This window comes from Rutidosis leptorrhynchoides, chromosome 2 (assembly GCF_046630445.1).
Source record: "Rutidosis leptorrhynchoides isolate AG116_Rl617_1_P2 chromosome 2, CSIRO_AGI_Rlap_v1, whole genome shotgun sequence".
Taxonomy (NCBI): domain Eukaryota; kingdom Viridiplantae; phylum Streptophyta; class Magnoliopsida; order Asterales; family Asteraceae; genus Rutidosis; species Rutidosis leptorrhynchoides.
Window position 1 is genome coordinate 521671971 of NC_092334.1, and position 24013 is coordinate 521695983.

At 35.5% G+C, this 24013-nt stretch overlaps 2 protein-coding genes across 3 annotated transcripts; one reads left to right on the forward strand and one right to left on the reverse strand.

The window, feature by feature from the left end:
- Positions 1-3464: 3464 nt before the first annotated feature.
- On the forward strand, positions 3465-9373 carry LOC139892891 (beta-glucosidase 42). Its single transcript, XM_071876015.1, has 13 exons — positions 3465-3777; positions 4904-4970; positions 5077-5135; positions 5559-5634; positions 5931-6005; positions 6075-6162; positions 6871-7096; positions 7240-7355; positions 7633-7844; positions 7938-7969; positions 8058-8160; positions 8289-8397; positions 8907-9373. The coding sequence occupies exons 1-13, from the start codon at positions 3646-3648 to the stop codon at positions 9100-9102; spliced, it is 1491 nt and encodes a 496-aa protein (XP_071732116.1). The 5' UTR covers positions 3465-3645; the 3' UTR covers positions 9103-9373.
- Positions 9374-12793: 3420 nt separating this feature from the next.
- Positions 12794-16716, reverse strand: LOC139892892 (uncharacterized). Of its 2 annotated transcripts, XM_071876016.1 has the most exons (8): positions 16469-16716; positions 15653-16127; positions 15054-15171; positions 14097-14230; positions 13907-13992; positions 13306-13415; positions 13178-13210; positions 12794-13042 (listed from the first exon to the last, which is right to left on the reverse strand). In XM_071876016.1, the coding sequence occupies exons 1-8, from the start codon at positions 16554-16556 to the stop codon at positions 12983-12985; spliced, it is 1104 nt and encodes a 367-aa protein (XP_071732117.1). In that variant the 5' UTR covers positions 16557-16716; the 3' UTR covers positions 12794-12982. The 2 variants fall into 2 exon arrangements, with proteins under 2 accessions (XP_071732117.1, XP_071732118.1); XM_071876017.1 differs by lacking the exon at positions 13178-13210.
- Positions 16717-24013: the final 7297 nt, after the last annotated feature.

Sequence of the window (24013 nt, forward strand, 5' to 3'; positions counted from 1 at the left end):
CCCCGTTAGGAGGAAACCATGACCCCACCTATACCATCCCATGCGGGGCAGGCAAGCGGAATCAGAGGGAAAACCCCCCTGGCGAGACTCGAACCCGAGTCTCTCTCGAATCCATGAAACATGGATACCAATGAAGCAATGCCTCATTGGCTCATTAGTTTTTAAATTAAACGCGAAGTTTATAATTATTACAACTATGAGTATTCCGGTGTTAATAATATGGATAAGATAATATATATAGCAATTTTAGATATAAATATTATTATGGAAATGATTAAAATTTTAATTAAAGTATGTTTTAAAAAGGAATTATTAAAAGTTTTATAATTATTGTTATATAACATAGTATTAATATTATCATTATTATCATTCTTACTAAAATTATCATTTTGTTATCACTAAAACTATCAATATTATTATAAATATAAATTTTGTATATAAAAATATACTTGTTATGTATACTATCACTATATTAAAATTTCATGTAGAGATATATATCAAACATTTTAACATTTTTTTATATATACTTACACATAACAAACTATTAATTTTTAAATATATATAAACATGATAATATAACTAAAGGTATAGATATTAATCATTTTAAGAATATATATAAATATAAAATAAATATATAGATAACATATAATCTAAGATATAATATAAGTAACTATTTTTAAATAGAATTTAGTATAAACTCTACATAATTACAAATATATAAATAAAATATATATTAATTAATGGATGAATGTGATTTCCATTATATTTATTAATAGATATACAAATGATATAGGTTCGTGAATCCGAGGCCAACCTTGCATTGTTTAGTTGTTCAATGTCGTTATTTGTATTTTTACTACAAAATACAATACGGTGAGTTCATTTGAATCCCTATTACTCTTTACATTTTTGGGCTGAGAATACATGCTAATGCTTTATTAACTGTTTTACAATATTTATATGTGTGAGTTTCATTAATCCCTTTTTAAATGCTTTTGCAATATATATTTTTGGGACTGAGAATACATGCGCTGCTTTTATAAATGTTTTACGAAATAGACACAAGTAATCGAAACTACATTCTATGGTTGAATGATCGAAGCCGAATATGCTCTTTTTGCTTGGTAACCTAAGAATTAGTAAACCAGTCTACTAATTGACACGGATCCTAAAGATAGATCTATCGGGCCCAACAAGCCCCATCCAAAGTACCGGATGCTTTAGTACTTTGAAATTTATATCATGTCCGAAGGAGGATCCCGGAATGATGGGAATATTCTTATATGCATATTGTGAATGTCGGTTACCAGGTGTTCAATCCATATGAATGATATTTTTGTCTCTATGCATGGGACGTATGTTTATGAGAAATGGAAATTTAAATCTTGTGGTCTATCAAAATGATGAATTTTACTGTTTTATGATAAACCTATGAACTCACCAACCTTTTGGTTGACACTTTAAAGCATGTTTATTCTCGGGTATGAAAGAAACCTTCCGCTGTGCATTTGCTCACTACATGGAGTCGTTTATGGCATATAGAAGTCAGTTCATCGTGATGGTACCATATGTTATTGTGTTCGTTCAGGAAGATTTTGGACGGGGTATGACATGTGGTATCAGAGCGGTGGTCTTAGCGAACCAGGTCTTGCATTAGTGTATCTAACTAGGAGTTGTTAGGATGTATTAATGAGTCTGGACTTCGACCTAGTAGTTGTTAGGTTATATTAATGAGTCTGGACTTGAACCTGGTCTACATGTCAAAAAGTATTGCTTATCATTTCTTGTCAAAAATCACTTGCTTATCATTCTTAGTCTAGACACATCTTACTGCATTGATTGCATGAATAGTGTATAGACAAAATTCATATCTTAGCGTATCTGTTACTATAAACTTTGCCTGACGTATTCCGTAAATTCCTCCGTAATCTACGGGATCTTCTGTACTATGTATAGGTATTCTATGTAATTAGAATATCATCCGATATCCGAAAATCATTTCATATCGAAAAATCCTTTATTCAATCGTACGAAATGAAACTCACAACTAGTTCAAGTTCCTCGGATTCTGATATGGAGTCCCAATCCAGCTCCGAAAGCAGCGTCAACAGAATGGATCAATCAATCAGCCATCCCTAATTCACTGATGGGTTCGTAGTCTACTCAATCATTGGAGACAAGAAGAAGGCGATCCCTTCCACCCACCACAATCACCTCTTGGCGATGAACCTGAAGCACTTACCGGTGAACCTAATAGAAACACCATTTTCACCCTCATTCTCCTAGTATCTCACTATGATTATATACTATCTCAAATTCAAAACCTTATTCATCCGCCCGTTCCTACCGACAATCACCCCGGAGTAATAAGTCAACGAGCTTCGCACCCGAGTTATAGCCTTAAAAAAAATATGGTGCAAAATCTACCAGCTTCAGCAACATCACCGGCACCAACAGTACCATCAGTAACAGCACCAGTACTATCAACAATCCATGCCTCAACATCTCATTCTGTACCTCGAGTATAATTATCGTTCCACGAATCGTTCTACATCATTTATCTTCGTTCGACATGACGATTATATAATCTCTAATGTTTTAGAGATTATATATTCTTATTCTAACGGTAAATCAAATGAGTCTAATATTATATTGACTCATTAAATATATGGTTACATCTGAAGAAAATATATATGTAAGTATATTTTTCATAAGGATTGTAATTATAAATTCTTTTGTATAAACTGCTAATGATGAAAATATTTTAACGGGTAGGTAATACCCGAGGAATATTTAGATTTCACATTAATAAGTTACACTATACATTCTTCGAATCTAATTCAACAGTCATTCACTATCCAACTTACATCCACAGATATACGAATCCGTTCACTATAGAATAACCATTTTCATTCAATTTCATATTTGAATTTTTACTTATCAGAGCCACAAGTGGCATAATGAAGAACACATTGGACAAAATAAAATTTGTTAGAAACAAATAAATTAACTATGAAAAATTTTGTTAAGAATTCACGCTAACTGTTCCAAGCTAACTGTTCCTAGCTAACTGATTACATTTTATTTATCGCAATTTAATTATCGCAATTTACATTTTCGCAATTTTATTTATCGTCATTTAATTTCTGTTATTTACTTTACGTACTCTATTTATCGTCATTTAACTTCTGTTATTAATTTTTACGCACATTAAATATCGAGACACGTATACAAGGTTTTGACATATCATATCGACGCATATATATATATTATTTGGAATAACCATAGACACTCTATATGCAGTAATGATCGAGTTCTCTATACAGGGTTGAGGTTGATTCTATAATAATATATATACTTTGAGTTGTGATCGAGTCTGAGACATGTACACGGGTCACGATCATACGTATTAATTAATTTGAATAATATAAAGTGTATATGAATTATTGAACCACGCTATGAGAGGTGACTATCAACCATATAAAAAATGGTGAGACGTGACAATTAACCAAATAAAGTGTTAAACCACGCTCTTCGCGTTTAAGAGGTTTGGTACCTGATAGAGTGCAACAAGTCTAACAACCTAAAAAAACTCATTACTATCTTTCTGCATAACTATTTTTCCTTTGACAACAGAAGTCAAAAATGGCATTGGAGAATGAAAGAAAGCAATTGATGGAACAAGAATGGAACTCACTGATTCCAATCAATCATCAACTCTCTCGTTCCGATTTCCCTCCCAATTTCCTCTTTGGAGTCGCTACTTCTGCTTATCAGGTTCCTTTTCCCTTCCAATTATTACATTATATACATTTTTATATTCATTTTGTAAGTTGATATGTTTCTGAGATCCGATTACAATTCGATTCGGTTGATGTTTATATGAATCAATCGATTGATCGGTGAAGTGAGATTTCAGATTTCGAGGTTTTTATATCGATCAATGAATGCTAACATGCGCTAGTGGTTAAATGTGAAGTCGGTCAACTCATGAGTTGATGTTTAATTATTATTGAATGATTGATTGTTGAATTGCGATTTCAGATTTCGAGGTTTTTACTTGGATCAATGAGTGCTGAAATGCGTTACTGTTTATATGTGAAGTCGGTCGGTCAACTCATGAGTTGATGTTTAGTTGAATTTAAATGATTGATCGTTGAATTGCGATTTCAGATTTCGAGGTTTTCATCTCGATCAATTATTGCTGAAATGTGCTACTGTTTGGACGTGAAGTCGGTCAACTCATGAGTAATGAGTTGATGTTTAATTAAGATTGAATGATTGATCGTTGAAGTGCGATTTCAGATTTCGATGTTATTACTAGGATCAATGAATGCTAAAATGCGCTACTGTTTAAATGTGAAATCGGTCAGCTCCATGTGTTGATGTTTAGTTGAATTTAAATAATTGATCGTTGAATTGAGATTTCAGATTTAGTTCGAATCTGTAGCTGCTGAAATGCTGTACTTCCTTATTTGAAATTGGTCAACTGGCAATATTTTGGTTCTAATTGATAAGTTGATGTTTGTTGTTGAATCGTGATATCAGCTATATGTAGATATTTGAATCTATGAATGCTGAAATGTGGTTCTGTATATGTTGAATAGCGAACTGATGCATTGGTGGTTAGTTAAAATCGATTGAATGATCATTGAATTACTATTCCAGATTTGGTATTTTTGTTTGTGAAGTGGATATAAATGCTTAAATTGCTGTACTGTTAATGATGGAATCGTGAACTGATGAACTTTGATTCTTTATAATGGATTGATGTTTAGTTGTAATTATAATTAATCAGCTTGCTAATAATAATTTACTTTGATTTGACATCTTTATGTGAGTGGGAGATTTCATATTCATGACTTGTGTGTTAAATGAACTATATGCTATTTCTGTATTGCAGGTTGAAGGAGCTGCCAATGAGGATGGCAGAGGTCCTAGTATTTGGGATGCTTATTCACACACACAAGGTTTTCTGTTTTACTTGTTCAATATATGCTTCAATAAGGCCACAATGGTGATTGCTAAGGAAGTTTTTATTATTTTTTTGGCTTTTCTTTTCTCTTGGTCTGCCAGGCAAGATTAAAGATGGGAAAAATGGAGATGTAGCAGTAGATCAATACCATCATTACAAGGTTTTCATCTTTTTTGTATAACATTGGCAATTGTGATGTGTGAACTGCTGTACATTTAGTTACTCTGTTTTAAAGTTTGACACATAATTTATGAATTTTTCCTCATGTATTCTTGAGCATCTTAAGCAAAGTTGGTATGTTGTATGAACTAAGGTGGGTCTTCTTTAACTTGGTTGTGGGATGAGTGATGCTGGTAACCTACATATGCGTTTTTCCATCTACTAATCTGGAAGAACAATTTATCCACACTTACCATTACTAAAAAATCTAACATATGCTTCTTTGTTTATTATTTAAGACAACATACTCCCAGTGTTTACTTATAGATGGTCAATAACTTATGAGTTTTCATTTAGCATTCAACAATTAATATTTATCTTTTGTGTCCATTAACTTATCTGGATCTACATTGCTGAAATGCAGGAAGATGTTGACCTTATTGCTAAATTGGGATTCAGTGCTTACCGTTTTTCTATATCCTGGTCACGTATCTATCCAGGTAAATTCCATTACACATTTTCTCCGAATGCCGTTCTGTTTTTTCTTGTTGAGAAAGATAATATACTAATATCCCTTTATTCCATTGTGATTTCATTTTCCGTAATAACTTGATACTTCTCAGAACCAAGTTACATGCATTTTGTTAGTAGCTTCCTTTTCTAGTTTTCCTAAGTATTTATACATAAAGCCTAAGGGAGTTATCATTTTTTTATTGGATGTGCGTTGTCTCTTTTACATTAACTTGGTCTAATGATGTAAGTATATGGCATAGTAACAATTCACTTTTACTTGCAGATGGTCTAGGAACCCAAGTCAACAAGGAAGGGATCACGTATTACAATAATCTTATCAACTACCTTCTCGAAAAGGGTATAAACCATCTATTACTATTCTAAATACGAGTACTATTTCTTACAACTTGCAAGTTTGTCGCTGCAGGAATTGAGCCATGTGTTACATTATACCATTGGGATATTCCATTGCATCTCGATGAGACAATGGGAGGCTGGTTAAGTGACTCAGTCGTGTAAGCTTTTGCCTTTTGTTTAATTATCTTTTTGAATTTATGAATAAAAATATGTAAAATTTTTTATCAGGGAGAACCCATGAATATATGGAATATCTGACAGATTCATGGGTCTGAAAGAACAAACACATTAAAGCACCAATTGTATCTTTAAGGACGTCTCAATTCGAGAAACATATGTAAATCATTACGAAGTATTTACTTTGCAAGTAAAAGAAAGGTTGAGTTACACAACAGAAAGACTGAAAAATATTATTAAAAAATCATTCTCAAGTTTTCAAAAATATGCAAAATATATATCAAAAAGCTTCCTTCACAATTCAATTTTGACCTTGAACTTCCTGCCATTTGCAAAACGAGCCTTGAACTTCATAGCATGGCCGTTGAACTTCTTGAAATTATCCGATAGATCGATAAAGTTTGAACCTTTGTATTTGACAACAATATCTTAATAAGCGACAAACTGAACCATTAGACACTTCGATGAATAATAAGGGGATGAATAGATGGAATTTTAGTGAGATAGATCAGATGAAGTCCATATTAAAGTTATCTTTTTTGAATACATTATAGATAGATAAAATTTAATCTGGGTGACTGGGCCTGTAATTGCAGTTTTTTACCTCACAGTTTTTAGGTACTATTATTCTTTTATACATACTATTACTATTATTATTCTTACTTTTTATCCTTGTGCGAAACATGCAGAAAGTATTTTGGAATCTATGCAGAAACTTGCTTTGCGAGTTTTGGTGATAGAGTTAAGAAGTGGATTACAATTAATGAACCTCTTCAAACAGCTGTAAATGGATATTTTACTGGCGTATTCGCACCTGGAAAATGTGACCGCCAGTCAGCCGAACCGTATTTGGCTGCCCACCACCAGCTTTTGGCACATGCAGAAGCTGTTTCAATATATAGAAGTAAATATAAGGTAACTTTCAAATGTTTCTGATCCTTTAGTTGTCATAAATTGTCAGTTAGTGTCATAAGTATAGATACAACATTCATAGTTTTTTTAACTGTATTTCAGAGTACTAATGTTGTTATATGCATATGATGATGTTTCTATTATAGGACCTTCAAGGTGGAGAAATAGGATTGGTTGTCGATTGTGAATGGGCTGAGGCCTTAACTGATAAACAAGAAGATATAGTTGCTGCAGCAAGGCGTGTAGACTTTCAGCTTGGATGGTAGGGTCGACTAATAGTTTCTTTCTGTGCTATAGACTTATACCTGTCAATCGAGACCCAAACACAAAAAATGGGTCCCATGGGTCAAAAGTTTAAGATGAAAATGGGTCTCAACCTAACCCGACCCGGGTCTCAACTCAAACCGTTTGAACCATCTAAATCCGACCCGTTTCGACCCAACCCATTTGATCCTTGACCCAACCTGACCCGTTTTCAGGTTTGTCACTAAAATATTTTATTCATATGAAGATTTTAGTGACGCGAGTTGATGATTTAGGTACTTGGATCCAATATTTTTTGGAGAATATCCTAAATCTATGCAGGAGAGGCTTGGAGAAAAGCTTCCAAAATTTTCCCAGAAAGATAAAGATCTGCTTAAAAATTCATTGGATTTTGTTGGCCTGAATCACTATACATCAAGGTTTGTGTCACATGTTACAAACACTAAAGAAGAAGATTATTATAGAGTACAAGAGGCAACAAGAATAGGTTAGCTACTTTAATGTCTATATACATATACATATATACTGAAGCTATTTAACCTTTAACATTTACTTTGCTCCATCATTTATGTTTTTTCAGCTGAATGGGAAAACGGAGTGATCGGCGAAAAGGTACTTTACCATATTGGGAATCATTCATAATATGTACTTTAGCGTCAGCATGATACTCATACGATTAAAATTTTGTAACTACTGACAGGCAGCATCATCATGGCTATATGTTGTTCCGTGGGGTCTACGGAGAGTTCTTAATTACATAGCTAAGAAATACAATAATCCACCGATTTACATTACTGAAAATGGTATGTCTTTGTCTTGATTCTCATTTGATTTACATTATGAATATATGCGTTATAGTCCACATTTGAGGGTTTGAATAGACTAAATGCTTGGGGATAGATTAATTGAATTATACGTCAAATATCTATAGGTATGGACGATGAAGATAATGATGTATCTCCCCTACATGAAATGCTGGATGATAAACTGAGAGTTACTTACTTTAAAGGATATCTTGCATCTGTGTCTCAGGCTATCAAGTGAGTCCCACTAATTTAACTGTATTTTATTTTATATAAAGATAAGTTTATAAATAGTAAAGAGAGCGACATCATCTGATTACATCTAAAATTGAGTTTGGGTTATGAATTTTTTCCAGCAGGTATAAGTTTTAAAAAATGTTGCTAATGAGAAAATGGTGGAATGGTTTACAAGTACCTAGAGTATACTCCATTTTTTAAAACTCTTACACGATTTTATTATAATTTTTTCAATATAACTTCTGTAATCTTATTAATATTTTACTGATTAATGATTTTTTTTCAAAAAATACGTGAAAATGTATCTGACTCTACCCGTATTGCAGTCAGACCTAGAGGTATACTCATTATAATTGAATCCCCTCTCATATGCTACCTATACTGAATTCTACTTGCAACGTTAACTATTTTAGCTAAATGGGTTAAAATAGCCACTTCTACTATATATATGTTATATACAAGATACAGTTGTTAAGTTGGTTCTTACACTATAATAATATGCTGTTTAGGGATGGTGTTGATTTGAGGGGATACTTTGCATGGTCGTTGGTGGATAATTTTGAGTGGCAACAAGGTTATACAAAGCGGTTTGGCTTGATATATGTTGATTACAAGAATGGTCTCGCTCGTCATCCGAAGTCATCAGCTTACTGGTTCTTGAAGTTCTTTAAAGGTGAAGATGGGAAAAATGGCAAAGAAGACTAATGCAGACTTGCACTTGGTAGCTTGCGAAGTTGCATTTATCAGTTATGATCTTGTTTTGGATATATATGGGTTTTCTTTTAAACTCTTACTATTTGCAACTTCACGGACCAAATTATACTATATGTTGTAGGTAAAGAATGGATAAGAGTATGACTGTCTAGATCTTACCTCTCTCATATCCCGACTCGGTGAGATTGGGTTATATTGTTGTTGTAGCAAAGAATGGAAATGAGTAATCGCAATATATACATTTACGTGGTTTTCAATATAATCAATGTAGAGTAATCACAATATATACATTTACGTGGTTTTTAATGTGATCAATGTACGTGCCCTGAGCAATAGCAGTTTCATTATTTGATGAACGAGTCCGCAAGTGACGAAGGAGTAAACATTCCAGTTATTTGGTTATTATAAAATCATTCCTCTGGTAATTATAAAATCATTGTTTGAAATATATCTCTTCCTTTAAAGAAGTATAATTTGTAAACTTGGCAGCGCAACCTTTACAGTTATTTGGCTCTGTTGCTGCAAAGACCTGTTAATTTTTGGTCAGCCACACTTTAACTAATTTGTTACATAACTACATAATTTTTGGTCAGACACAATTTTTATGCAAATAAGATCTTAAAGACATAAAAGATTTATCTTTTGGTTTATATAGATCTTAATTCAGTTTGTTAGTCGTCACATGTTTGTATGCTCCCCCGATAATAATCTTTTGGAACCTCAATTCCATTCGGATCACGTACTTCTTCTAATCAATTAAGGCAAAGTCGGCTATGTAAATTTCAATATTGAAAGCTAACCATTCTAATATAGCCTGGCGATTAAGGTTCGATATCTTGAAGTTTCAGTTCAAATCTCACTAGCTGCATATCTTGAGGTGACTAGGTAAAATGGTCGGATACAATCATGGTTACCGCGTACATCAGATAAAAAAAATACCCCTTTCAGGTAGCCTGAACAAGAAAAAAACTTATCCGTTTACCCATTTACTCTAACTAGCCGTCAAGTCCGATGAAACAACAAACAATCCAAGTTCATTTTGTAGTTAAGTTTGGTGTTTATGTGTCTTTCATCTTGTTGTTACCATTTGATTTGAATCCTTTCAATATATAAAACCTGGTCAAAAGCCTCTTAGGCATTTCATCGAACACCTAACAACCTAACAGGGATGAACGTAAAACCAACTTCCAACGAATATTAAAAGCTCAAGCTCAAGAGATTTTGAGTATGATCCCAAAAGATTCAAACAAAAAACTCCAAAACAAAATACAATTCAACATTCAAATTCAGAACAACAAAATCCTTCCACAGATAAAATTACAAGAAAAGAAATAAAAGTAGTCAATTTTGTTTGCGATCCATGAGTTAATTATCATCATCTGTAATAATGGAATCTGTTGTTAGTTGATTATTATCATTATTATCAGCAGGAGGATTGGAAGCTTGATCATGATCTTGAGCATTGAGAATCTTGTTCATATCTCTGACTCTACTTGTAGCAACATTTGCAACTAGCACTGGAAATAATACGTACGAGTACATACATAAAATCAACATAGATTTTATATAAAATAGAATAGAATTTGATACGATTTGAGATCAAGAAATAGTATATTGGTCGGGGTAGATAGTTACCGGCGGCAGTGCCGATGGTCCAAACCCACAGAATCTTTACGCCGGGGCTCTTGTCTTTCCACATTATTAGTTGCGCGCTGTATTTCTAAACTTTGTTGTAGCGAGTGTTCAATATCTATCTTTCTTTCTCTAGATCTTGAATTTTTAGTCAATTTCTTTTCATTACTCCCAATTTAATTGTCGCCTCTTAAAAATAAAATAAAAAAAATTGAATAAAGTATCAAAGAACTTTAATGTGGAGGGTTAAATCCTACTAACTTAATTTTGTAACTCTAAAATATAGAATATAAAATATATATGATGTAATTTAAAAAGTTAAAAAATAAAACTGTTAAAAGTGTAATAATAGTAACTGTTTTGTTAAAATAAAATTTATTTTCAAGGACTCATCCGTGTAAGAATGTCCGTGTATAAGGCCCGACCTGCTTCCTGTCCGAAAGAGCCACTCATTAGCTAGCCTAACTAGTGGGGGTCTATATGAAAACATACAAAGAGTGCTCCCAATGGTATTGACACTCCTTCTTTCTCAGGACTAGCTGTCACGTCAGCACTTCTTTTTCAGGACTAAACTCATGACTAAACACTACCAACAATGACATACTTCCTCAAATAAATTGAGACCCACTATATTAATTAATTAATTACATGTACAAGTTTAAATACAAAAAATACCACAAAAAGCACTCCCTTCCGTCCACAGATATTTCACACGTAGACGAGCAAAGGGACGAGATGGTGGGTGAAGGGCTGGGCGGAGGTGTGGGCGCCTCGATGCCAACAGCATCCATCTGGGCAGTGGTGTGGATGAGGAGGAAGACTCCACCGTTGGGACCTCCTTAAAAATCATGTCTTTCAAACCAAATGCAAATGTTGTCTATCAAATTAAAAGAAAAGAGGGAAGAAAGATGGAATGCAGCCTATATAGAGCACATGTAACTCACATTCGGGTTGCTATAATACATCAAATTCAAAGGTATAAATGATATTTCGTAATATGTAAGAAATGGTGCCAACACTTTTATTAATTTTTCTTTAGACATTTTTACATCCGAGTGGGTTAAGTTACATGAATATTAAAACTTATTCAAGTTAAAATCAAGATAATTTGAGAAAATCTCAAATTGACCTTTACAATTAAATTTACATTGTTTCTTCACTAGTACACAATTAGTCTTTGAACATGTAGGCATTCCATATATCGTACAATATAATTTAGCATTTTTTTTTTTTTTTTTGAAAAGCAAGAAATATTATTAATCACGAAAAATATAACAACGTACAAATATTATTAATTTAGCATGTTTTTGATAGTTTTTAACTGTGTCAATATATGATAGTTAAATAATATTTATATGTAATGTAATATGTAATGTAATTTGTTACGTTTAAATGTATAAAAATTATATGTTCCTTCTATATTTCTGTATTTCTATGTTAAACTTAACTCTATATAGTCAACAAAATGTACATTCTTTCTTACAAGTATTTAGAAATGACCTTGATTAGAAATTATAAAAAAAAATGCCAAAAGAGAGTTATTTAAAGAAAAACCTTTAGATTTCAAATTTTCAACAAATTACACATCTTTATATCATTTACTTCACTCAAACTTTCTAAATATATCACAAATTAAATAATTTATTAAACTCCCAAATTTCCAATTTTACATGTGTATTAATTACATTCTATAATATTCATGAAAACTCTGAATTCATTAAACACCCTTAACTTGTGGCCTTAGGGCACAAGTTAGCTTTTCCCTTCATATATAGCAGAAAAATAAAAGAGAAATTATATGTGAAACTAGTAGCATTATAACTCGAGTGTAAGGAAGTCTAGTTCATGGTTAGGGATCAAAGATCTAAATGTATAAGAACAAAAGATAGATCCAATTGGGTCTTAATTGTGTCTCAGAAGTTAAGTATTCAACCCCTTTAGCTTGTTGCAATTCGCGGATCAGATATTCATCCGCAATTTGAACAAGGACTCAGTCCCGTGACCAACGTCGGGATCCCACTTCCAACACACCTACCCCTTGTACAGAATATGTCAAAACAATGCAGTTTCGAACTAACGTAGAACTAGCTGTAGCCTTTTTACATTAGGTGGGACAACCTTTTTTGCTTTCATTTCTGATTTAGTCATACAATTGTTCAACGAAATTTGCCCCTACAAACGATCAAACTAATCTTTAACGTCAATTAGCTAGAATACGATGTATAACTAATACTCTGTATTATGTAACAAATGACGCAATTGGGTAGCCTTCAAGCTTTGCTCTCTTTATCACCTCCCCCTGCCCAATTAACAACATTTACAATCAACAAATCCATAACCAATCATAATTTTCACGGTACGAAATACTAACCAATCTATAGTCCTTAGAAACCGATGATTCATACATGCCAATATTAAATAACCAAAATTTTACCTGAATTGTCATGGTTATGCTTCCAGGACCATGCTAAAAAGATAAATTTTTCATGAGCAAAAAAAAGTCTTGATGTATATCATAAAAAAGAATTCCATCTGCTGATAAGATATTTATTATTTACGCACCTTAAATTGCTTCTCATGCCACGTAATTTCCTTCCAGGTTTTAGAACCCAATGAGTGCCATGAACTTGGAACTCGAATTGTTTCCACATGCTGCAAAAGCCTCAACCCATCTGGGAAAAAACGGTATGCTTCTCTATTATACGCAAAATAGTAATCAACTCAAGAAGTATTAGCACCTTATTTCATATAGAATACTCGATGAAAACACGATTCATTTGTTTAGCGAAGAAGGTCAGACTCAGGAAATAACATTTAAGACTGTAATGTTTCATGAGTAAAAGGGTGATAACAGGGTAATTTTGTCATTCTGAAACAGGTTAGGTTGACCCACAATACTTTTCTTCAATTACTTCTTAAACGTGATTACAAAAACTAATATGTTAAACTAATTTATTATTTTGAATTAAATGAATAAGGAGGATTGACTATCAAAATTCCACTTTAACCAACTTTCAACCAGATCAACATATTAACCATGTCCTTCTGTCAGTTAATCCTTTTATTTTATTTTACCCATTAAACCCCAAAGATAACATAACCCAAATGGACCCATTAATAAGTAAAAGAATCCAAATTGCCGACTATAGATCAAAGGACATACTTGTAATAAATGCTTCTTCCCACAAGTGACGTTTGGACCATGACGGAGCAACTTCTCGTATCGGGATTCCAATTTCCAAACATACCCTGCAGAACAAGAGTATCATACCCACACGCCTCGTAAACTACACATGTATTAAATCATACAAACAGTCATAAATTCATAAATATATAAATAAAAAAGGGCTTACTCAAGGACTACTTCGCGTACTACTCCTGGAAGTACACCATCACTTATGGGAGCTGTTTGTAATTCAAGGGTATGATCATAAGTACTTTTTAGATGCGTTTTCTCAGCACGTTCACTGTCATCTTCTATATTATCCTGCATACAAGTCATTTTAGAAATACATAAGCTATAGAATAATTTGATCAAATTTACACTTGTTAACGATAACTAAATTCTAATATACAGCTTACACCAAGCAAAATGGGTCGGTCGGACGTATCAAATGCATCAATTTCGTATGGTAGGATCAGGTTTATGGCAATGATTATTTCAACAATGAGTATTATTATTATTACGTCTTATGCATTTAAATTACACTTCGGCTCTATTATTTGAGTCAACAGCAAGCGTCGATTTATTGGCGACTTGACTGCCGCTTAGAGCCTAAATTGAATTCCATGCAGGATTAAAAACCCATGGAAATTTGATTGTGACATTTTCATGGCGCTTCATTTTTTATATTTTCTATATCTAATTTTTATCTGTTTTAAAAAAAAATTTCCTACTTATTGGCCGAATGTCCTCTTGGAAGCAATCTCTTTATCCGTCGAACAGAGAGGGAGGGCTTTCTCTACTCTTGGGGTGTTACACTCCGGTTAGAGAAATGACCTCTTTATTCTAGGATAGGAGAAAGATTGTCTACATCTCACCTCCCCATACCTCACACATGTGGGATTGGGTTTTGTTGTTGCATTTAAATTACACCTTGAGAGACTTTCGACCTACTTGACCAGTCTCTTGTAAACGATTTTTCATTACGACTGTTTGTTTGGGCATGGTGAGAGCTACTTATAACATAACCCTAATGACCTGGTTGTAGTTACATGGGTCGAACTTACCATCACTAGAAACTAGAGTATGACATGAAATGATGATAATTTCCTATAAAATATCACTATACAAATTAACCATCCGGTACCTTACGACAGATAACGAAAAAATTTGTCAAACAACCCTCAAGAATTTGATCCCCATCCTTGGATAACAAGAGCTCGGTGGCTGATGGAGGCCTCAATTTCTCCAAAGGTTTCCTCATCCTGTTTACACATAGTACTCCGTAGTATAATATAGGTGGCAATATAGACCCGTTTACTTACAAATATGTAAAATTGGGCTACGTGTTATTCAAACGAATAAAATGGATCAAATCAAAGAGTACGTAAAAGGGGGACATGTAAAAATGGGTCTAAGGCATTGAAAGTCGCCTAAAGCCTATAACTTTTGCATAAAACCTCCTAAAGATTTAGATTGTAGTGACATTGTTTTGTAAGAAACTTTACACATTCATGATTTTAGTTTGTCTAATAATAGCCAAAAAAAAAAAAAAAAAACGTCGATAGAATCCAGTCTCGTTTTGATACGTGAAAGTTGAACCATTTCAACATGACCCGTTTTAACCAGATACCCAATAACTTGTTTGTGAGTCAACCAGACCTCAATCCCAGCCCATTTACACGTGAACCTATTACAACCCATTACCCAACCGCCCATCTTGCCACCTCTATATCATATAGTTACCTAACCCAATCCGAGTACTTTGCATTTGCAACATCCCTCCCATTTCCGACAACAGCCAAATGAGCACCAGTTGCCCGAGTTCCAAATACAACGGGAGCATATAAACTAACATGTAGATGCAAATCGAAAACCCTACGAATATCTTCTTCACCTACCCTCTTATCTATAGTCAAATTATCCATGTTTCCACTTACAAGAGCCGTGAACGCTAATTCAGTTTCACCTTTTCTTTCTTTCAGTGCATACGGTATTGCTTTGATCATTGAATCGTTAACCAGAGATGAAATCACTGATTCCCATTGCATAGATTTAATTTGCTGCAGTGACGTGGATGTTAGATTAGTTCCTGGTTGGAACAGAAGTTTCGGGCAGGTATCGAAAAGGATCTTTGCAGAATTCGCAATCCTGCGCAAATGCCTTTCCCAAAATAGCAATTGTAAGCCATTGTTATGAGTTCTAAAGGTAGTGTAAGCACCTGAATGTGTAACAATTCAATCAGTCATCAGTTTAATCAATGTTTAAGTTCCAAACCATTTATCTATTAATGGGTCAGTTAGGGTTTGGACTACATCTCACACTAATCAAATGGTTAAAAACCACTTAGCCAAAGATGAAATTTCATAAATCATCATAAGCATTCATACATTAAGGTTTATTTAGTTTCTTAATCACCTAAAGTTTGCGAAAACTGATTTCCAATCTATGAGAAGCAACAATTAATCAAACTTTAGCAGATCTTAAATTAACCGTTACCACTACTCAAATAATTAAAATGAAAAACGTATGTTAATCCAATTTAAAAGGAGTGGAACAAACCAGGGTGCGATTCAAGCAATTTCGTGACTGGGGGAGTGGGGACAGGTGAAACGACGCCGTTTACAAACAGAAAAACCGGCCCGGACATCTACCGTTGATTTATGGCGCTCTACGAAATATCAGCAACATTCACACCCGATCAAGATTTATGCGAGAATCGATCCAAAGCCTACGAAGTGTAAATTTAGTTGTGGTTTGGGCCTCTTTTAGGCAAAATGGGCGGGTGTTTGGCTGATTGGTAAACTGAAAAAAAAAATGGTTGAAAGTAGAGTGAAATAGTGGATAATAAATAAAAGTAAAATAAAATTTGAACCAATCAAATAATGGAAATACAAAGCACGCTTAAATTCTTTCTGTGCCACTAGCAAGCACGCCTAGTCCATGTGCTATCAACACGCCGCGTTATAGGCGTGTTGGTGGCGTGCTCTGTGAAAAGTGGTCACGTTGTGTTAAAGAGGATCTTAGTGTGTTAAAAGTATCGAGTTTTTGGAATAATTATTATAGTCCGTAATTAATATAGGATATTATTCTTGTTATCATTAGAGCAAAAATAAATTACTGTTCATCAGCTTTTTTTATTGGTAATTTACATCGATTTGTTTAGGTCATTAAATAATAATATCTTGATTAGTATCTTAATGATGTATTTATTTTCATAATGAATAATAAAGTGTAGATGTAGTTGAGTTATTACTAAATTTAAAATAAGAAATAAGAACTTTATATTTTTTTATAAGTGAACAAAGTTTTTAAAACTATTAAAAACAAAAACTTGTGGATCACAAACAAAGTTTTTAAAACTATTATTATTATATTTATGTTTACATAGATATAGATATTTGATATCGCGCAAATCACATACTATCTTACGCGAAATATCGGTCTTATTTATGTATGATTTGGTGTTTATTTGCACATATTTAGCTCGTAATTGATAAATTATGAAGATTATATATTTTAGAGCGGTATTTGAAGTTTGTTGTGGTTTTTGATGATGTTTTGAGCTCGGGTGGCGATTTGGTGTATCAGATTTATGTTCGGTAGTTTTTATTGAGAGTATATGTTATCCATGGACTTGTTTACGCCTTTTCATGATATCTCGATATCATGATATGTTGTGGTAATGATTTTTGAGCTTTAATACGATGGTTTTTGCTCATTTCGGTACATTTTTGATCATCATGGTTTTTGGTTCTATTGGACATTGCTCCAATCATATACATTTTTAGTCGCAATATCGGTTCTTAACGGTTTCGAGTGAATTTGAAGAGATTTTGGTTCGTAATTGGTGCTAGTGTTGAAAAGTTGGTGATTTTTGCAAGATCTGCGCATTTGCACTGTTTTGACCATAACTAACTCTTACGGACTCGAAAAAAGGTGAATCCAAAGCCCAGACGTCTGTAACTCATAGCTCTACAACTTTCATGTGCATCATATTTTTCAGAAAACATTTGGAATGGCGTGCCACATACATGAACGTCGTGCCACCCCTCAAAGAGCCCAAAATCAATAGCAAATTGGCACGGGGTGCCACCTGACTAGCACGGAGTGCCCCAACGGTTTTTCAGCAGTTTTTAGAGCATTTTGTGAGTCGTTTTAAAGGGCATCTTCCACTTTTACTGCACACTTTTCCAGGGCGATTTTTAGGGTTGTTTATAATATGTAACATTATTGCGTTATTTGGCTTTTGATTGTTGTGTTCAACCAAAGACTCGTCGTTGCTAGGGTTTGGTATTTTACTCCAATTACACATGTTGTTGAGTGATTAACGAGAGTTAATTCACAATACATGACTTGTGCTTCAACACCACTAGTGATCTAGACAATTACATGAATTTTACCGATCGATTGGTATATAAGTGTGATCGGTTATTGGTTGTTATTTAAACCTAGCATTTGTGTAATCATATTCGGGAGACCGATGTGGTTTGTGGTTCTGCGAGAGTAGGAATGGGTTGAGTCTCACAATCATTAGTCGAGTATAGTTTGACTTATAGGAGGATATTAACGAGAGTTGGTTGATTCTTGTTGGTCGAGATCACGTGATTATTTGACCAGTAATCATAAGACTTTATATCTTTTCAACAAAATAATTAGTTTAATTGTCGTACAATCCATGTCAGAGGGAATCAATCAAATGGGCATCGCCTTTTTACTATTGTTTACTCGCTTTTACTTTTACGCAATTCTCAAAGTTCTTTCAAAACTCCCCCTTTTTAGTTTAATTAATCGTAATTCAATTCAGAAAAGACACTACTCCATGATGATCGACCTGGACGTACTCTTGACTAGCTACATAAAAATAGAGACTCGTTGCCCATTTGTGTGTTAGTAAATTAAAATTTGTAAGTAACTAGAGGGGGTGAATAGTTACTTAATACGATTCTTAAAACTTTTTCGATGATCAATAAGATTTGAACAATACTTGATCACCTTAATCAACTCAAACCAATGTGTAGTGTGTTTATGTTTGTAATAGTTTGGAATGTAAAGTAAAGAGCATAAACACAAGGATTTATAGTGTTTCGGGTGGATGTTAACTAATCCACCTTAATCCACTCCCCGATTCACTAATCGGGATTTCTTGCTTCATTAAGCACCTTTCTCCAAATCCGGTGGAGATTCGATTTACAAGCCTTGTACTTCTCCTTAGACAACAAACCTAATCCTTCTATCCCTTTAAAAGATTACCTCCAACTTAGATCAACTTGTCTTCAACTTGGACAAGTATTAATCTCCAATGAGATTGATCAACTCCCTAGTTCCCTTTAAGGAAGAAGATAGCTAATCTAGCATATGCTTCTAATTACAAAGTACAAAGACTCACCCTTTTCTAGTGATGACAATCCTAAGACAATTCTAAGAATTATTACAACACTATGCAAACTTACAAAGATTAGAATTTGAAAGTTTACAAACATCCCTTTTATAATCTATGAGATTATAAAACTTCTCTTGCTAATCACAAACATATGTATGAATGTTATGTTCTTGTGATTCTCTGATGATTTTGAGTTGTAGCATGCAAGAGGTTCAAGTCTTCAAAGTTCTCCAAGTCTTTCTATTTATATAGAGAGATAAAAAGTCAGCCCTGTCTGCGGCTTGACCTGCGGTCGACCGTGGGTCGACCGCACGTGGTTCAGTCTAAAATATATATCCGTTGTATAGCCGTTTGAATCAGTTTTGGATATCACTCCTTGGACACTTTACTTCATTTAACACCTGCAAAAAGATACCCAACATCCTATACAAGTATTATATGCATTAAATGTCCATTTACCTTGGATGTATTGCCTTGATAGTGACTTATCATGCTCAAAGTGAAAAGTATAACATTCTTGGATACAAGTCATGATAATCATTTAAGGCAATCTCAGTTTTGTCATATTCCTTTATTTGTAATTAACACATTTGCTAAATCTCTATTAGTTGGTCAACATGTCATTGATGACACAAACTCACTTTAATCACAAAACATGTTAGTATTCAAATTTGAACTTGTTTTTAATTAATTAAGCGTGGTAATGATGTCTAGACAAATTAAGCAAGTAATAACAATTAAGCATGTTGCAAGACATCAAGTTAATGTGTGTTAATATTTTATTGTTTTTCAAGTTTACAAGATTATGACATTCCAAATATTATCCAAGTAACACAAGCATATAGTGAAGTATTCCAGATACTAGTTGGTGGAACCCAACTTTTAACACATAGCAAAACATGATTCATACATACATATATTAAATAACTACATATCGTTTAGCACTTAACACATAGTCAAATAATACACATGTACTAATAGCAAGTAGTCAAGTAATATACATGTAATGACTAGCAAGAGATCATTAAGTAATCTTAAAATTATGCACATAGTGATAACATAGCCTTGAACTAAGACTATGTAAGTTTTACTTGCAAAGTGGCATTTGCAAGATTAATGTATAAGCATACATTAATATTCAACACATGTACAAGGAAAGAGCAACTCTTGGTTGGGACTTGGTGACCATCCTAAGAATGTCTAGATACATTTTAGATGTACATGTTTTCCTAAAACACTTATGTGTTTACCTTAATCAAGGCTTAATTATCATTAAGGTGTCATTAAGCGTGATTAACCAAGATTAGTGTTCTAGTGACCAAAACTCCTTTGGGAATGAAGGAGGCAACTATCCTAAGCATGTTTGAACATGTTTCATGAATTATAGATACCCGGAAGTGGTCAAATATTTTTCGATCAAAATTCGGATAGTAGATTTCTGCGGTCGATCCATGGTCAGCCGTGGAGTCGACCGTGCAACTCAGATTTCGTAAATCTGAGGGCAAGTCTCCACGGTCTGACTTGCGGTCGACCCGTGGTCCTAACCGTGTAGTTTACGTTTTTCATTTTAAGCTTTATTTGATTTTTGGTCATTCGCTAGAGTAAATGTGGATTAGTGAACTTGTATATTTATGTCAAGTTGTCTACCATCATATTTAGCTATGTGCATATGTCATCATCAAAACACTTATTGTTATTTTTTTATGAACAGCGATTGGGATCACCCGAGGGGGACTTTAACCACCCGTTGCGATCATCTCCCGTTTCGACTATGCCGATGCAGTGATAAACCCCGCCCCCATCGCTGCCCTGGAGGAAACCTTGAAACCGATCAAAGGGCATGGCCAAGTGATCATGCATATTTTACCACGGGTTTAATATGCTTGCTCAACACGTTAGAAGGGTGGGGTTTAAGGATCTTAGAACGAGGCTCTCCAGTCCGGCTACAGTGAATAACCCTGGCCGACATGATGATGTCGGCGGGGTGGCCAAGTGATTAAGTCCACCTTTTAATAACGATCGTCGATTAAAAGGCCCCAAATAAGGTCGTAGGTGCTAGTTAATCAAGAAACTTACCTGTTAACCTTGAGAAGATGCTAGATGATGTTGTTACGTAAGACGTGTAGCAGATGATGGTTACGTAACGTGATGATGTTTAGAATGATAGTTAGGGTTTGTATATATAGGCAAACCCTAATTCTAGAACCATCCGAGATAATGGCAATGCTTTCCATAACAAACTCCCCCGAATCACGGATGTAATTAAGGAAAAGATATTCACTTGATAGCCAAGTAATCGCTGTTCCGGGAACAAAGGCATTAGATACGAATCCGCATACCGCATAACGCACATGAGCACACGCATACGCACCCTTGAGGGTGCCCGCATAGATACGGGTGGCGCATGCGGATTGCGGTATCATTATGTCCCCCCAGTTTGATGTTATATGGCGCAAGACATATGACATCAAACTATTAAGAGGAAAAAACAAGAAAACGGCTAGCATTCAATGTTCCGCGTGAGTTTCGAGGTCATTTAATGCCTGTTACTGTCGCAGAAGACCATTCGGCTGACAAGACGTAAAGTGGCAGTTGGCAGGCGCGTGTCAGCCACGCGCTCATAGGTAACCATACCCAACTAACATCCACGCGCGCACTTAAAATGCCACCCGTTGATCGCGTAACACGTGTACAGCCATGATCAACGCATTCCACCCCATGACTCCAAATCGTCACTATAAATAGCCCCAATTCACACACATTTCTATTTTTCTGCTCCAAGCTTCCCCAATACGCTGCTATATTCAATTCCGATCAAATCCTAAATACTCCGGCCACCGTCTAAAGGTTAGTAATTCTCCAACCACTCTATAGAAAATGACTAAGGCTAACGAGACCTATGTAGATAGTGTTAGATCGGTTATAGAGCAGAAACACATTGATTACTTAGTCAAACAATACCCACCGTTAGCAAAGTACAATCCAGTGCCACCCCTATCTAATCAGCGTGCTCACGAGCCACCGGAGAAGAAGGTGGCCATCTACGAACATGCGTTCAAGCACGGCAACTTTAGGGTTCCCCCCTCTGACTTCTTCCTAGGCGTACTAGACCACTTCAGAGTGGGATTAGGGCAGCTACACCCGTATGCCATAGGTAAAATAGTACTGTTTGAGATGTGGTGCATCGCACTCAACAAGGTACCGCTGGTTAAAGTTTTCTGTCATCTATACCGCTTAGCCAATCACCACAAATCCTGGTTCACCTTCTTCGCCCGACAAAATTTCACAAAAACCCCAAAGTTGAATGCGGGTAACTGGAAAGAAACTTTCTTTTACATTGACCAAACTGTAGTTGGTACCAATTTTCCGCAAACACTTATATGGTGCGAGAAGGTGGAGAAGGATGTGAACAAACCCCGGTCCTCGATGACGAGGAAACAAAGCTATTGGCGGAGTGCGCTAACGCACAGCTGGTGCACCGGTCATACGGGAACGTAATGTTGCGGTTAGGGAAGATCTCCGTACAATGGCCATGGGAAGATGTGCGTCCAGCCATAGTCGGACCGGATGGAAAGGGTAGGAATAGTATAATCACGTACTAACATAACAGAGTGCTATTTTATATGTGCTAACACATGCGTGCATGTTTGCAGAGATGAAGATGAATAAAGTACTGACTGCGGAGGAGATTGCAGGCATCGCCTTCCGCAAGCAGAATGTGAACCAGCAGCTAGATCAGGAGAAAACTGGAGAGAATGCACCTGCCACCTTCGGTAATAAGCCCAAGGCCGCCGAAGCCTCCCAATCCCAACAGAAGAAGAAGAAACTCACTCCCAAATAGAGGGAGGACAAGCGGAACGACAACTTCGTTCCCATCGAACCCCGTTCTGCGGATCTACCTCCCCCATCTGGTAAGAGTTCTGCTTTCACGCATACCGCATACTTAAGTGTGCATTTATTTAACCATACAGTATAATACGCAGAGCATGCTGAAGAGACGCATCACACCCCACCACGGGTCAATCCGGACCTTGAAGCTACCGCCGAGTCAAAGGACAAGACGATACACCTGGACTCCGAGTTTACACCAACCCCACCACACGGTAGCTTCCGATTGGTGAACCTGGCACAGCTCAACCAGTTATCGGCGGAAAACGCCGCGGAGCAATCCGCCTTCCTCCAACAAATCTTCCCGGCTAAGTTCCGCAACCAACTAGTCGCACTGCCTTTTAATCGGGCGCTCAACGCCTTCATTCAAAACGGCCTCGTCTTTTTTGGCATGGTTGCGGATCAAGCCCGCCGTTCCACTAACTTTTATCAAGTGGCCATGTGAAAAGAGACAGAATTAGGGCTGCTGCAAGCGGGAGTTGAACAGGTTAAGAAAGACAGGGACGCCGCGGAAGAAGCGCGCAAGGCGGTAGAGTTAACTGCGGAGGAAACCAAAACCGCATTGATTGAAAAAAGAAAGAAAAACCGCGAGCTGGTTGGGGTGGTTGACCAGTCCAAAGGGGAGACTGAGCGTCTGCGGGTGGAGCTGGAAAAGGTTACTAGGGAGAAGGATGACGCGGTGACTGGTCGCGAGCTAGCGGAGGCGGACTTGACAAAACTTCGCACCGCTCTTCCTACCATTGCGCAGAAGGTGATGGATTCCGGGCCGGTGTCTGACAAATTCAACGCCTATGTTGACGCGGTTAAAGACCACGAAATCAAAAAGGCAGTGCTAG

Coding starts and splice junctions, on each gene's coding strand:
- LOC139892891 (XM_071876015.1), top strand. CDS start 3,646: ATGGCATTGGAGAATGAAAGAAAGCAATTGATGGAACAAGAATGGAAC. Junction 6,163..6,870: donor TGGTTAAGTGACTCAGTCGT/GTAAGCTTTTGC, acceptor CGAAACATGCAG/AAAGTATTTTGGAATCTATG. Junction 7,097..7,239: donor TATATAGAAGTAAATATAAG/GTAACTTTCAAA, acceptor TTTCTATTATAG/GACCTTCAAGGTGGAGAAAT.
- LOC139892892 (XM_071876016.1), bottom strand. CDS start 16,556: ATGTCCGGGCCGGTTTTTCTGTTTGTAAACGGCGTCGTTTCACCTGTC. Junction 13,993..14,096: donor GTACGCGAAGTAGTCCTTGA/GTAAGCCCTTTT, acceptor CTTGTTCTGCAG/GGTATGTTTGGAAATTGGAA. Junction 13,211..13,305: donor GGCATGAGAAGCAATTTAAG/GTGCGTAAATAA, acceptor TTATCTTTTTAG/CATGGTCCTGGAAGCATAAC.